General features: G+C 63.2%; 1 protein-coding gene across 3 annotated transcripts in view; it reads left to right on the forward strand.

Annotated features, from left to right (window-relative positions):
* The window catches only part of COL22A1 (collagen type XXII alpha 1 chain), a 131463-nt gene that overhangs the window by 85793 nt on the left and 31611 nt on the right, over positions 1 to 14059 (forward strand). For all 3 annotated transcript variants that reach the window (XM_080646832.1, XM_080646834.1, XM_080646833.1), the window contains 9 exons: positions 1254 to 1358; positions 2107 to 2151; positions 4457 to 4534; positions 5029 to 5064; positions 5513 to 5566; positions 6638 to 6682; positions 10305 to 10352; positions 13162 to 13275; positions 13803 to 13856. In XM_080646832.1, the coding sequence (XP_080502958.1) occupies positions 1254 to 1358; positions 2107 to 2151; positions 4457 to 4534; positions 5029 to 5064; positions 5513 to 5566; positions 6638 to 6682; positions 10305 to 10352; positions 13162 to 13275; positions 13803 to 13856 (579 nt within the window). The remainder of the gene's footprint in view (positions 1 to 1253; positions 1359 to 2106; positions 2152 to 4456; positions 4535 to 5028; positions 5065 to 5512; positions 5567 to 6637; positions 6683 to 10304; positions 10353 to 13161; positions 13276 to 13802; positions 13857 to 14059) is intronic.

Genomic DNA, 14059 nt, shown 5'->3' on the forward strand with positions numbered 1-14059 from the left:
CACGTCACCCTCACAGCAGACCTGTCAATCACACCCCCCATTTGACAGACGTGGGGATTGAGGCTCTGAGATGAACTGATTTGCCCTGTCACATAGCCCGGCAGCCAGGTCTGTCCGACTCTAAGTCCCGCTTCCTTTGATCTCGGTGCACCAGCGTGACCAGGCATGGCTCTGCGTGCAGTCAGGCCCCCGGGCCGTGAGGAAGCGTGTTAGTTCTTGGGGAGCAGAGGGACAGTGTCCCCGGGAACACCAACAGTTAGCACATTCCACCTCTAGAGGGAGCCAAGCCGCTGTCCTTGGCTGCGGGAAGCCAGGCTGAGGGCCAAGGCCCGGCTGTGCAAAGCGGTGCAAACCCCTGCCCTCCTTCTCTGTGTGTGAGCAGGGCTGGCCGGAGGGCCAGGGCCGCGCACCGCCCTAGGCCTGGGAGAGTCCCCCTCACTTGCTTTGCGCCCTTGCTGCGTCTCCCCTGTCAGGTTGCAGGAGGCCTCGGGGAGCCCTGCCTGGAACAGGGGTCCCTGTGGCTCCTGGGGCCCTACCTGGGGTTCCGCAGCCAGAGCCGCCCCCGGGCTCAGGGCTTCGCGGTCAGAGAGCGTGAGCATTGCCTGGAGCGAGCGAAAAGCCCAGCTCCCTCTCGGAGCCTGAACGCCTGGGTGTGGGGGCTCCTGCTGTCAAAGGCGGGGGGAGGGCTGCCTGTGGGAGCCGCACCTGCTGGGCGCCCTGGGCAGAGGCTGGACCGGAACACCACGGATGTCCCTTGCATTCCCATGCCCACGTTGCCTTGGTTTGCTCCGGCAGCTCTAAGAGAGGGTGGCAGACGGGTGCCTTAAACTTCACACATGGACACGCTCGCCATCCCCACCCTCTGGGCGCCCTGCATCCAGGGGTCAGCACGCCCCCTGGCGGCCGTGCGGGAAGGGTCTCCCCCACCTTTCTCCCCGCTGAGGTGGCTGTCTTCCCCGGGGCCCCCCAGCGACTTCCCTCTGCGCCTGTCTGCGTCCAAGGCCCCTCCTCACGAGGACTCCAGCTCCTATTGGACGCAGGGCACGTGCCCTGACCCGGTTAACTATTAAAAACGAATTAAAAAACAATTTCTCAGTGGAGGCGTTGGGTTAGGCCTGCAGCACGTGAATCGGGGGACACAGTCAGTCTGTCACATGTCGTCAGAAAGCCTGCCCACCCCGCGGGCTGCCTCACCCGTGGAAGGCTGGTCCCTGCGTGTCACTGATTCTGGCACCTGTCCATTTTCCTTCCAGGGAGCAGCTGGGGAAGAGGGGCGCCCGGGGCCGGCGGGCCCCCGCGGGGATCCTGGAGCTCCCGGGCACCCCGGGCCTCCCGGGTCAGGGAAGGACGGAGAGCCGGTGAGTCAGGTGCAGGGGCGTCTGCGCCCAGGACAGCCAGGCAGAGTTAGAGGCGGGAAGGGGAAAAGGATCCCGGGCCGATCTTTGCAGAAGGCGAGCCGGACAGAGCCAGTGACACTGGGCGGGCGGGAGGAGGCTGTGGGGGGGACAGCGGTCTCCAGGGCATCGCCCGCCAGCGCGGCCCAGCGCCGTGTGTGGGCGGCTCGCTGTGTGGCAGGTGCTGGGGACACAGCTGGACCAGGTCTGCGATGCCGAGACGCCCCTGAGACGGTCAGGCAAGCTGCCCACAGCTGGGCGGTCAGGGCTGTGCACACAGAGGCCTTCCCGGCTGAGTGTAGAGGAGCATCTGGGAAGCCCTCGGGCCGCGCTGGACTGTCCCTCGGCTCCCGGGTCTGCGGGGCCGGTAAACAAGGAGGAGACAGGCTTGGGGCCGGGCCCGCCTTTACTCGGGAGCCGGTGAAATTCGGAGCTCAGGTGGAAAGCAGAGGCGGAGAGGCCAGGGACGGGCTCGGGGTCACACGGACGCGATAGGTGGTGGACTCAGGCCTCTCCCCTGAGGGCCCGGTGGCTCAAAAACGGGGTGTTTCAAAGTCACCCTTCCACAGTGAGGGGCGGGGAGACACCTGCACATCGGAACTCCCCACCAGCAGACGGTGCACACGGCGGGCGGGCACGAGGCGGGCGGGCACGAGGCGGGCGGGCAAGGCCTCTGTGGCTCCATGACCGTCCTGTCCCATTCCTTTCCCAGGGGCCTCGTGGACCGCCCGGGTTACCTGGACCTCCTGGAACCAAGGTACGTGTTCACCTGAGCACGCCGTGGGCGCCAGGGCCGCACCTGTAAAACTTCGTTGTCAGCATCTCTGGTCACCTCAGCCACCTCCAGGCTCCTCAGTCCATCACGTCCCTCTTGATGGGCATTTGGGAGAATGTTCTATGTTTTTCTAATTGATGAGGGTCCTAAGGTGCAGAGAGGTCATGGGACTTACTCAAGGTCATAGGACCAGCTTGACATTGTCCCGAGACTGGACCTAGAGGCAGCCACCTGCCCGCTTGAGGTCTTCCTACCTGACCCTGCCCCCCTCCCCTGCCCCCCCGCTCCGTGCAACATGCTGGTGGCGGGCACAGCGCCGACCCCGTCATTCTCAGTTCATTGCTCTTGTGTCCGTCTGCTTACTCCCTGTCTTCCCTCGACGCCTCCTTCCCCTCGCACACCAGTTAGATGTCCCAGCGGCCCCAAGCAGCCTGTGTTTCCCAGAATCCGTCAGACCATGTTACTCTAAACTAGCCTCGACCTGTGAACCAGGAGGTCATGGTTCAGTTCCCCGTCAGGGCACAGGCCCGGGTTGCGGGCTCGATCCCCAGTGTGGGGTGTGCAGGCGGCAGCCAATCCATGATTCTCTCTCATTATTGATGCTTCTCTCTTTCTCTCCCTTCTTCTCTGAAATCAGTAAAAAAATATATTTTTAAAAAGTATTACCAAAGGGAAATGGAATAGCTCTTTAAAAAAAAAAAGAAAGAAAGAAACAGCAGGTACCACCTGGGACTTGGAAGAGAATTTCAAGAGGGACCTGGCCGAGGCGAGGGAGGGGCAGAGGGACGCTGTGGCTCTCAGGAGACATGGCCACGGTGGGCCGGAGCGTAAACTGACTATTAATGGGACTTTTCAAAATGTTTAAAGCAGGAGGCTGATAAAGCCCTGTGCTGCCTGGCCATGTCAGGGCCCCCCCGCCACCACGCCGCTGCTCATTCTCTCCCTGGCTCGGTCCTCCTGGCATCGCCCACAGCTCTGCCGTTTGTCCCGTAGATGATGGCATGCCAGGGACAGGAGAGGTGGACCAGGTCACCTGCCCTTGCCCACTGGGCTTGGCTGAGGTCACTCAGAATGTTGGGGCCACGTGTGTTTTGGACCCCGTTTCTTCCGCTCCCCCAAATACATTTTTATTGACTTCAGAGAGGAAGGGAGAGGGCCTGTGCCCTGACCGGGAGTCAAACCGTGACCTCCTGGTTTATAGGTTGATGCTCAACCCCTGAGCCACGCCGGCCGGGCTCAGTTTCTTCTGGGAATTTGAACGGGCAGCGATTGGCAAACGCTGTGTGTATGCACAACACTCACTGCGGAGCGTGAGGCACACGCCTAATCGGCCTTGTACTATCGATGCACCAGACATGTGTCTCTGTCCTAAGTAGCGGACAGCTAAGGGCTGTACTAGCCAGTGTCAGGACAGCCGGACCCCGCCCATCGGGCCCCGACGAGCCCGTCTTCAGAGGTGGCGGCTTGTGAAATGGTGCATGAGAAGGCCTGGCCGCCTCAGCTCCCTCCCGCGGGAAACGGCGAATGCAGGCCTTCCCTTTTTTCTCTTTCTTCGTCCTTCTCTGTCTTCCCATCGAAGTCCGGAATGGGCGGGGCATGAGAGCGCCACACCCCACCGCTGGCTGGCGTCGGGTGGAGTGCCGCCAGGCAGCGTGCTGGGCAGGGCTGTGTCTGTGTGCACGGCAGCTCCTCTGTTACCCACCCTCCTGATTACAGCGGCTGGGGCTCCAGAGCTTGGCGGCCTCTTACGCCGGCAGTTGGTCAGGGCTGAAGCCAGGACGCAATCCCCACTCCGTTAACCTCGGCGCTTGAGGCCGAGGCTCTCTAGCTCGCTCACCCTTGCCCCGCTCGCCCTGGAAAGGGACCACGAGAGACAGGTTCTTGGAAGTGATTGGTGAATCGATGAATGCGTTTATTGGTGATCGGGGACCTGAGCTGAAATGCGGGTGCAGGGTCAAGTCTGGGGTGTGGTCAGGCTGGGGCCACGATGGGGTCTGATGGGAGCACAGGTGACATTGGATCTGTGGTCACGTGGAGGGTTATGTGTTATAGTTGCCCAGCCGTATAGTCACAGGCTGGGCGTGGTCAGCCTCGAGGGGCCTGAGGACCCTGGTGGCCGTGGTCCGTGCCTGTCGCCTGGGCAGGATGAGGGGCTGTGCAGGAGCTGTGGGTGTGCGGGGGCCAGGCGCTGGGGTCCCGCTGGGGCAGTGAGGAGAGCATATTCCTGGGGAACCCTGGGCCCCTCCTTCCCGGAACTGACCTCTTCATCTTGTTTTTCTCTTTCTAGGGGGACCGAGGTGCCCCTGGGATCCCTGGCTCTCCGGGCACCCGCGGCGACCCGGGCATCGGGGTTGCCGGCCCTCCTGTGAGTTCCCATTCACCCAGCATCCTGGGCTGGACAGCTTGCAGGAATGCAGACCCATGCGCATGTGTGTGTGTTCGCGTGCAGGCGTGTGTGTGCATGTGTGTGCGCACATGCATGCGTCTATGTGTGCGCCCTCTCGTAGGAGGCGGAGGGGCACCCCCGCAGCCTCAGCCCTGTGTCCCCCAGCCCGACCCCAGCAGGAAGGGGGTGCAGCCCAAGGATGCTGGGTGCTGGTTCCCGCCCCAAAGGAGAGCTACAGACCAGGGAGGGGCTGGGTGTCAGGAGCCTCATGGGAGCCAGGACAGGGTGGTGCCGGTTCCGGAAGGTTCCCCGTGCATGGATGTTAGCGGGTGGGGGTGAGGGGGTGGCCGTGGGCCTGAAGGGGAGGTGGTTGCCTGCTCCTTTAAGGAAGCCCTGGCTCAGAAGTAAACCCTCGGCACGTTGAAGGAGCCTCTCCTGCCTGCTCTGCTGACTTGCTGTGTGTTTGCTTCCAGGGCCCTTCTGGACCCCCCGGAGACAAAGGCCCCCCGGTACAGTATGACATGGGTGAAGGGCCGGGGTCCCTGGAGCAGTCCTCTGTAACGAAGCAGGTTTACATCGGAGGGGCTGTGACCCAGCGTAAAGCAAACCCCTGCCGTTAGAGGGCAGACGCCCCGCACGTGAGCGTGCACCTGCGGGTGGAGGGCGGGAGGGGCGGGGTCACCTGTCCGCGTGCCCACCTTGCAGTTGGGCAGACTGTCTGGCTGCGCTTTGCGGCATCTCTGCATCGCAGAGGGACGGCCGTGCGGTCACGGGTTCGTCAAAGCCCCAGGAGCACTGATTTTGAATCCTGGCTTCATCAGCCCCAGCCACACAGCCACGCGCAAACGAGGGATCTCTCTTACCCTGTCGGGGCACGCTCCGCCCCTCAGCCCATCATGGAGACTCCATAGACTAAACGCACAGAAAGCCACAGGGGCCTCTCCTCTTTCTCCCCAGGGACCTCGAGGCTCGCCCGGATTCCCCGGCCCCCAGGGCCCCGCTGGCCAGGATGTGAGTAGAGCGCTGGTCTGGGCTGGGTCCAGGTTAGGCCCTAGACTCCCAGGGCGCCCACCCTCCACCCCTCCAGGGACTCTGCCCCTCACCGGGGCCTTGGAGGAGTGTCGCCTGCTGGTGATGGTAGCCCATCCTTCTGTGGGTCCAGTTTTATTCCTTTGGCTGTTGTGTTACACCTTCAGGACCCTGTGAGCTCCTGGGCGTCCCCTGCCTCACCTTCTCCTTTCTGGTCCATTCTCTCTCACGCCCGGGCGATCCGTCCTGTTCAAATTAGGTCCCACTTCTCCACCGACAGTTCCCGCCCCGTCCCCATGCCTTTCTCCCTTCAGGGTGTCCTCCAGATCTGTCCGACACTCGGGGTGCACCTCTCCTACTGTTAGCTGCACAGTAGGCGTTTGCTCAGACAGACCTGGGCTCCGAGGAGACAGGGAGCGTGTGTCTGCAGGTCCCCAGGCCTGGCGACGTGCCCCGTGCATAGAGGTCACGACTCTCGCTCATTGACCGAGTGGGTACATGGTGACCCCGAGTTCCTTCAGGACAGAGCTGTCCACACCGGGGCGGTCACAGTGGTCGCCTCGCTGCGCATCTTCCCATCTCTCGGTTCAGTTCACTCTCAGCAGGACCAGGAAATCCCGTCCCTTCCTGCCGTCCCCACACATTCACATTACCCAGGGCATTCTCACAGCCCGGAGGGTAGATGGGCCTCCTCCCCTGCCGAGTGGGCCGCCCACCTGAGCTTGGGAAAGGATGGCAGGCGTTTAAGATAGGCGGGTGTGTGTATGCGTGCGCGCGCCTGTGCACACGCGTGTGTACACACTCTGTGCACCAGTTGTGTCCAGTTTGTGTCTGGGACGGGAGTTAGTGGAGGGGTAGCGCTCTGTCCTAAGCACCTTTGGCACCCGACCGTTTCCTGGGAGACAGGAACTTGGGCCGGTGCCAGTCGGCACAGTTGGGTGGTTTCTTTTCCCACGGAGTTCCACTCTGCAGGTGGAGGCCGGGGCGGTGTGGGCCGAGCGGAGTGGCTGCGTGCTCAGCGCAGGTAACGTGTCTTCTCTCTCCTTCTCCTAGGGCGCACCAGGAAGTCCCGGCGAGCGGGGGGCTCCGGGCAAACCAGTACGTCATCTCCCTGTTCTGGGTGAATCCTGATGACCGGTCAGGGCTCCGGCGGGAATAACGGGCCGCTCAGACGGCTCAGGGACCTTTACGGGGCCTTTTCCTAAAGCTGTGGGCAGAGGGGGCTGTGTGAGGAGTGCGATGCCCAGAGACAAGCCACGTGCGAGCCGATGCCACCGTTAGCCTGTTTCGGGGCCCACGAGAGCGAGAGTGGCAGTGGTGGGAGCTGTAGCCCTGGATCCAGAGCCAAGGCCAGAGGGGTGATGGGCCGGGCGGGTGCAGGAGGCCAGGTGTGAGCTCCAGGGGTCCTTCCCCTGGGCACCGGGCAGAGAGCCCCTCCGCCAGGTGTGATCCACGGCAGGTGGGGCGGCAGCGAGTGCTCGGGCGGCAGGACGTGGGGCCCCTGCAGGATGTCCACCACACCTTCCCGGGGGTGACGGGGATGGAGCGCAGGCGAGGCTGAGCTGCTCCTCAGCGTCCAGCGCTCCGCAGGCCCAGGCCCCACCGTGAGTCACACTGTTAGCGTGGACCCTCCGCGTGGCCCGTGGGCAGGTGAACAAGGACACAGGAGCTGGCAGGGCCCGACCTCTCTTTGGCACATGCAGGGTTTGTCTCCCCCGCACTGTCGCCATCCCCTGGTGGGACCTGGGCACTCCCCAGTGCTGCACCCACAGTCCCTGTGCGGGGACACCCGCCTTGGGCTGGGTTCTCTCGAAGCAGAGCCACGGGCGGGATTCCTGGGCAGGTGACGGGTGGAACCCACAGGGCACGGCAGCTGACAAGCCCGTCCACGCTGGGCTCACCTGGCGACCAGCGCTGGCCCGGTGCCCAGGCGGGTGTGGGTGGGCACAGTGCCGTGGAACTGCCCCACCTTGTCAGCACTGGCCTGGGGCTCCTGCCACTTCAGCCCGTGGTCCCACAGCAGGCGGGTGGGCACCGCAGAGGTGAGGAGGGTGGGGTAGGGCACACGCTCAGCACCGCCCGTGTGCTCCCTGTCCCCCCGCGTGACCGGCCCTCCGAGGCGGCGGGGCAGGCTTACCCTCCTGCGCCCGCCTTCGGGAGGTCGCCGCCCCCACACCCGGCTCTTTTGCGTCTTGAGCCCTGTCTTGCGAGGTTTGCAGAAACAGCACAGAGCAAAGCCACTAATTACGTGATCCCGAGGCCACTCTACCTGGACGGCAGTCAGCCGCCTCCTCTCCCCTTGTAACGTGCCCAGCGTGCGTCTAATCAAACAAAGGACCGCATGCCAGCATGCCAGGAGCACAGCGCGGCGACGTGGATAGGTCCTGACCCGAGCAATGTGAACCCTGTACCCGATTAGCTTCCCAGGGCGGCTAGGAGGCTTCAGCATCGCACCCCCGTCCCCTTTTACGTTAAAGTCTCAGGAAGGGAGTATGGCCAAGGACGGCTCCTCCACGGGGTCCCTGCAGGTAACGGGGAAGGTCTCGGCTCTCTCTTCAGCGCCTCGACCTCGGGGAGCTGTCCCTGCAGGGCTGGGCGTGTCTTTAGTACCCCAAACCCGAGTCGGTCCAACCCCACTGTCGCTTGGGTGTCCTATTGCCGCAGCCCAGAGGGTTGACCGAGCACTTGAACGTGACCCCAGATGTTGCCAAGGTTATGCTTCCTGTGCAGACGCGTATGGCGCCAGGCTCACCTGCCTCTGTGACCCCCGTGGGGCCGGACACAGGCGCCGTCAGGGGGATTGTCTCGGCTTCAGCCTCCCAGGGTGCTGGGCTGGGTCTGTAATCATAAACCCAGACTCAGCGTGCTGGGAAGAGATCGGCCACCACAGGCCCAGGGGTGGCCGCAGGGCCCCTCCTCCTACAGGGGATGGGCCACCTTCCTCCGCAGCGTGGGTGCTCGCCCCGATCCTGCTCGTCATTGCCGACTCACAGGCCGGCAAAGCAGCACGCCCCTCTCCAGTTCTCCCCTGAGGCCCTTCTCCCTTTGGCGTCTGCGTTTTCCTTGTCCTTCTTTTTCTCCCCCCACCCCGCCCCGTTTCTTTGGTGCCAAAACCCGGGATCGAGCCCTGTGTTTCTTGCCCCTAAATGGAGCCCAGCCTCCACCCACCTTGGGCTCCGGGCGGCCACGATCGTAACACGTCACATCCTCCCACACGGGGTTTGCAGGTGAACTCAGAGCCCGGCCCACTCCTACCTTCCTCAGGGGCTTTGTTCTCACCCCCGGAGTCAGAGACTTTCAACCGGTAATAACAGATGAGGCTTCAGATGCTCCCTCACCTGGGGGAGCTGAGGAGGTGGCTGTAAATCACACGAGGCCGTGGGTGACGGATAGACACACTAGCTTGTGGGTGACCGATAGACACACGAGGTTGTGGGTGACCGATAGACACACGAGGTTGTGGGTGACCGATAGACACACGAGGTTGTGGGTGACCGATAGACACACGAGGTTGTGGGTGACCGATAGACACACGAGGTTGTAGGTGACCGATAGACACACGAGGTTGTGGGTGACCGATAGACACACGAGGTTGTAGATGACCGATAGACACGAGGCTGTGGGTGACCGATAGAGACACGAGGTTGTGGGTGACCGATAGACACACGAGGTTGTGGGTGACCGATAGAGACACGAGGTTGTGGGTGACCGATAGACACACGAGGTTGTGGGTGACCGATAGAGACACGAGGTTGTGGGTGACCGATAGACACACGAGGTTGTGGGTGACCGATAGACACACGAGGTTGTGGGTGACCGATAGAGACACGAGGCTGTGGGTGACCGATAGACACACGAGGTTGTGGGTGACCGATAGACACACGAGGTTGTGGGTGACAGATAGACACACGAGGTTGTGGGTGACCGATAGAGACACGAGGTTGTGGGTGACCGATAGACACACGAGGTTGTGGGTGACCGATAGAGACACGAGGTTGTGGGTGACCGATAGACACACGAGGTTGTGGGTGACCGATAGACACACGAGGCTGTGGGTGACCGATAGACACACGAGGCTGTGGGTGACCGATAGACACACGAGGTTGTGGGTGACCGATAGACACACGAGGCCGTGGGTGACCGATAGACACGAGGCTGTGGGTGACCGATAGACACACGAGGCCGTGGGTGACCGATAGACACACGAGGCCGTGGGTGACCGATAGACACACGAGGTTGTGGGTGACCGATAGACACACAAGGCTGTGGGTGACCGATAGACACACGAGGCCGTGGGTGACAGATAGACACACGAGGCTGTGTCGACTCCTCTGGGGAATGCGTGCAGCCCACCCCTTCACCCTCCGCAGCATCCACGTGACCTACAGGCGTTAATGGGAGTGGGGAGGAGGGGCCACCAGGAGCAGAGAGGAAGGAGGCAGGAGAGGACTGGGGACCAGAACGGACGATGTCTGTCAGACTGGGCGAGGACTGGCCGCCCGCACAGTCCCTGCCTCAGGAGAGTCCGCTGTGGCTCCCAGGCTTGTGAGCGTCACGGCCCGGGTGTGTGAGGAGTTCCATTGTAAGGCCCTTCGCTGCCTGAAGATAACGGGACGTGCTGCCTGCGTGCGCGTGCATGTGCGTGTCTGCACGTGTGCGCGTGTGTCTGCGTGTGCGTGTGCACGTGCCTGCCTGTATTCATTCACTTCTACCTCGGCAGGGCCCCTCCTCTCCACTCGCTCCCGAGGACGTGCGGCTCCTGGTTCAGGTAAAAGCATCAAGTCACCTGCATGCGTTTTGCAAATGCCGATGGGGATCGGGGCTCTCGGGAGTGTGATGACGTGCGGGTTTTCTGTCTGAACAACTGTACTGGAGCATTAGTAACAGCAACGTTTGTTATGAACGCACGGTGCCCGGGATGTGCTAAACCCACTGTCCAACCGGCAGCCACAGGCCACGTGTCCGTTCAAACTCAAGTTAGTGAAAATGAAATACAACGAAGCCTCAGCCCCGGGTGGCACAGCTCAGGTGCGGGGGCCACATTCCAGGTCCGTAATAGCCACAGTGGCTGCTGGCTGTCCTATTGGCCGATGCGGATACAGGCGTTCCCGTCATCCCAGGGGTCCCATGGGCAGGGCTGGGAAACGCCTGATGTGCATCTGATTCCATTCTCAGTGACCTTAGAGGCTGACCTTTAACCCCACTGACCCCAGAGGCTGACCTTTAACCCTACCATGACTGCCTCCTGCTCTGGAAGGAGTCAGGTTGGGCGTGGGTTCCCGCTGGTGCTGGACCACAGCTCAGGTGCAGGGGCCACAGTTCAGGTGCAGGGGGCCCACAGCTCAGGTTGGGGGGGCCACAGCTCAGGTGCAGGGGCCACAGCTCAGGTGCAGGGAGGTGGAGGCAGCTGCTTGGCCACAGCTCAGGTGCAGGGGCCTCAGCTCAGGTGCAGGGGGCCCACAGCTCAGGTGCGGGGGCCACAGCTCAGGTGCAGGGGGCCCACAGCTCAGGTGCAGGGGCCACAGCTCAGGTGCAGGGGCCACAGCTCAGGTGCAGGGGGCCCACAGCTCAGGTGCGGGGGCCACAGCTCAGGTGCAGGGGCCACAGCTCAGGTGCAGGGCGGTGGAGGCGCTGCTGGGCCCTGAGCCAGGCTGGGTTTAGACAGGAGGGCAGACATAGAGCCCTGAGTGGCCAAGGCCTGCGAGGGGGGCAGAGCTCTGCTGACAGCAGCGCACGCTGGAGGCCCAGGTCTCCAAAGGGTGGTGAGTGGGCAAGGCTGCGAGCGAGCTGCAGGACTGGCCCGTTTCCGAAAGAACAGTCCCGCTGCAGGAAGGTGGAGGCGTGCTCTGCCTCCGCTCACAGCCTCTGCCTTCGCTTCGGGTGAGGCTGGGCCTGGGTTTGTGATCAGCCCCCTCCGCACGTCCTGGGCTGGCACAGCACCCGGTGATGTGGGAAAGCGCGGTTCATGCCTGAGAGCAGGGGGAGCAAGAGAAGCAGAGCTCAGGAGCCCGTGCCTTTCGTCTGTGCACACGCAGCTGCCGGTGGGACGTTACACATCTTATCAGAAAGCGCCAGCAGCACCATCTCTCCTGACCGTGTTGGCGGGAGAGTTTTCCCAGTCAAGGACGTGAGGAGAGCTCATTCTCTATTGACCCCTGTTATGCACGCTTCCACGAGCCGGTCACGTTTCACGATCCCCTCGCTCTGGAAGGAAGGGGTTTGCACCAGCCCCGGGTGCCCAGGCTTCATGCCACAGCAGGCGTGGGGCAGCGAGGCTTGAGCCTGGCGCTTCGTGGCCGCAGCACCGAGACAGGTGCTTGGTGAGACCCACGTCCCCAGCTGCCGAGGGACGCGGCTGTGCTGTCACAGCAGCGAGGAGCCACAGGGAGCGGACCCTGCCTGCGGCCGGTGCCCGGGGCTCCCTGCTCCCAGGGCCCGGCGCTGCGCCTGCCTGGGATCCGCGGACAAGGGCCGGTCCGTGTGGGTCTGCCCGGGTCTGCAGGGTGGACTGCGTAGCTCCTGCCTCATGTCACAGCTGCCCCTCGGGCTGGAGAGGAAGCCGTGGGCCGGGCCCCGGTGGCCGGCGGCAGGACTGTCCCTGCTGAGAAGGCATCTTACACCGAGCATTTCCCCCTGCCAGAGGATCTCATAACGGATCGGATGGCAAGCGCGTCTCCGAGAGCCCCTGTGGGTGGCTTTATGGCGGGTGCAGCCGGACTGGAAGAGCTCGGGAAGCCACAGACGGGGTAGAAGACAGTTCGCTGGGCCGAGAGACGTGGATTCCCTCCCTGGCAGCACTCACTGCCTCTGAGCAGCCCAGGCCCAGGACACCTTGATTAAACTCCTACCTGGGCCAAGGAATCCTGCGGGCGTGGTCAGGGCGGGCGCGGCCACAGCAGACGCCCTGAGGGTGTGGCCCCCTTTCTGCTTCCCTGGAAAACGCCTCCCGCCAACTCGCCAGGGGGGCTCAGCGTCCGCCCTGCGTCTCTCTGGCCCAGGGCACAGCGGCTGTTCCCAAGGCCCAGCGTCTGCACTGACGCTGCCCTCTGAGCGCTGTAGGTGCCGCGGACGACAGCTGGTGCACTTCCTTTTTTCACTCCTCACCGAGGATAATTTCCCATCGGTATTTAGAGAGAGGGTGGGAGAGGGGGAGAGACAGACAGAGAAACATCGATGTGTGAGAAACACATCGATTGCCTCCCACACGCACCCCGACCGGGGCTGGGGATCGAGCCGGAGACCGAGGGGCATGCCCTTGACCGGAATCGAACCCGGGACCCTTCCGTCCGAGGGCCGATGCTCTAACCACTGGGCCAGGCCTACCAGGGCTGTTTGTGCACTTTGGACATCACTGCCCTGGGCTCTGTCCCAGCAGCCTGCTGGCTAGAGTGGGGAGAAGCGAGGCAGAGGTTCCGAGGGACCCGTGCTGACCTCGGTTCAGATGGAGGCAGAGCGGGAGGCAGGGCAGCGTGCTGTGAGGGCGCCTCGCCTGCTGCTCTCGGGGGCCTGCAGCCTGTGGGGGAGGCGGGCCCGGGCCTCCTTTGCTCTGCAGGTCACTGTTGTGTGTTCTCTCCCAGGACTTGTGCAAGGACTGCCCCCCGGGACCCCCGGGCCTGCCCGGCCTGCCGGGCTTTAAGGGGGACAAAGGGCTCCCGGGAAAGCCAGGGAGAGACGGCACAGACGGGAAGAAGGTGAGGAGCGGAGGGGTGTCACCTTGGAGGTCCCAGGGCTCCGCCGGGTTCCAGTGGGCCAGCCCCGTCCAGGGCGTGACCCCGGGGGCGGCTGGTTGGGCTGTGGGAGGGCCTGGCTGCCACACCGCGGACCAGTTGGCTGTGGGTCCACCTGTGAGTCCACAGCCAGCGCCCTCTGCTCCCCCAGGGGGAGGCCCCGGAATAGGAGTCGCCGGGTGATGGGTCGCTGGTGACTGGGCGTGGGCTCCCACACTCCTTCTTTTTTTTAAAGAGATGGGACATTTTAAAAAAATACTTTTATTGATTTCAGGGAGGGAGGGAGGGAGGGATAGAAACATCCATGATGAGAGAATCACTGATCAGCTGCCTCCTGCACGCCCCCCACTGGGGATCGAGCCCACAGCCGGGGCATGTGTCCTGACCACGGGGAATCAAACGTGACCTCCTGGTTCCTAGGTCGGGCTCTACCACCGAGCCACCCGGGCCAGGCAGGACACTCATTCCTGTTCTCTCTGTTCCTGCTGCAGGGAGAGGCCGGGCCCAGAGGCCTTCCTGGGCCCCCAGGAACTGCGGGCGCACAGGTCAGTGAGCTCCTTCCTCCGCTGTCTCCCTGCTTAGTGTGAGGGAGGAGGAGCACTGTCAGGGGGAAGGATGGTTGACCAGCAGAAACCCCACGTTCAAGGTCCCACCAGGGCACGGACGCTCCCGCGACCTTGGGCCGGGCAGGGTCACTCCCCTTCGTCCAGTCTCGGGTTGTTCGCGTACAAACACCCGAGGGGTTGGC

Source organism: Plecotus auritus, assembly GCF_963455305.1.
Source record: "Plecotus auritus genome assembly, chromosome: 11".
NCBI lineage: Eukaryota > Metazoa > Chordata > Mammalia > Chiroptera > Vespertilionidae > Plecotus > Plecotus auritus.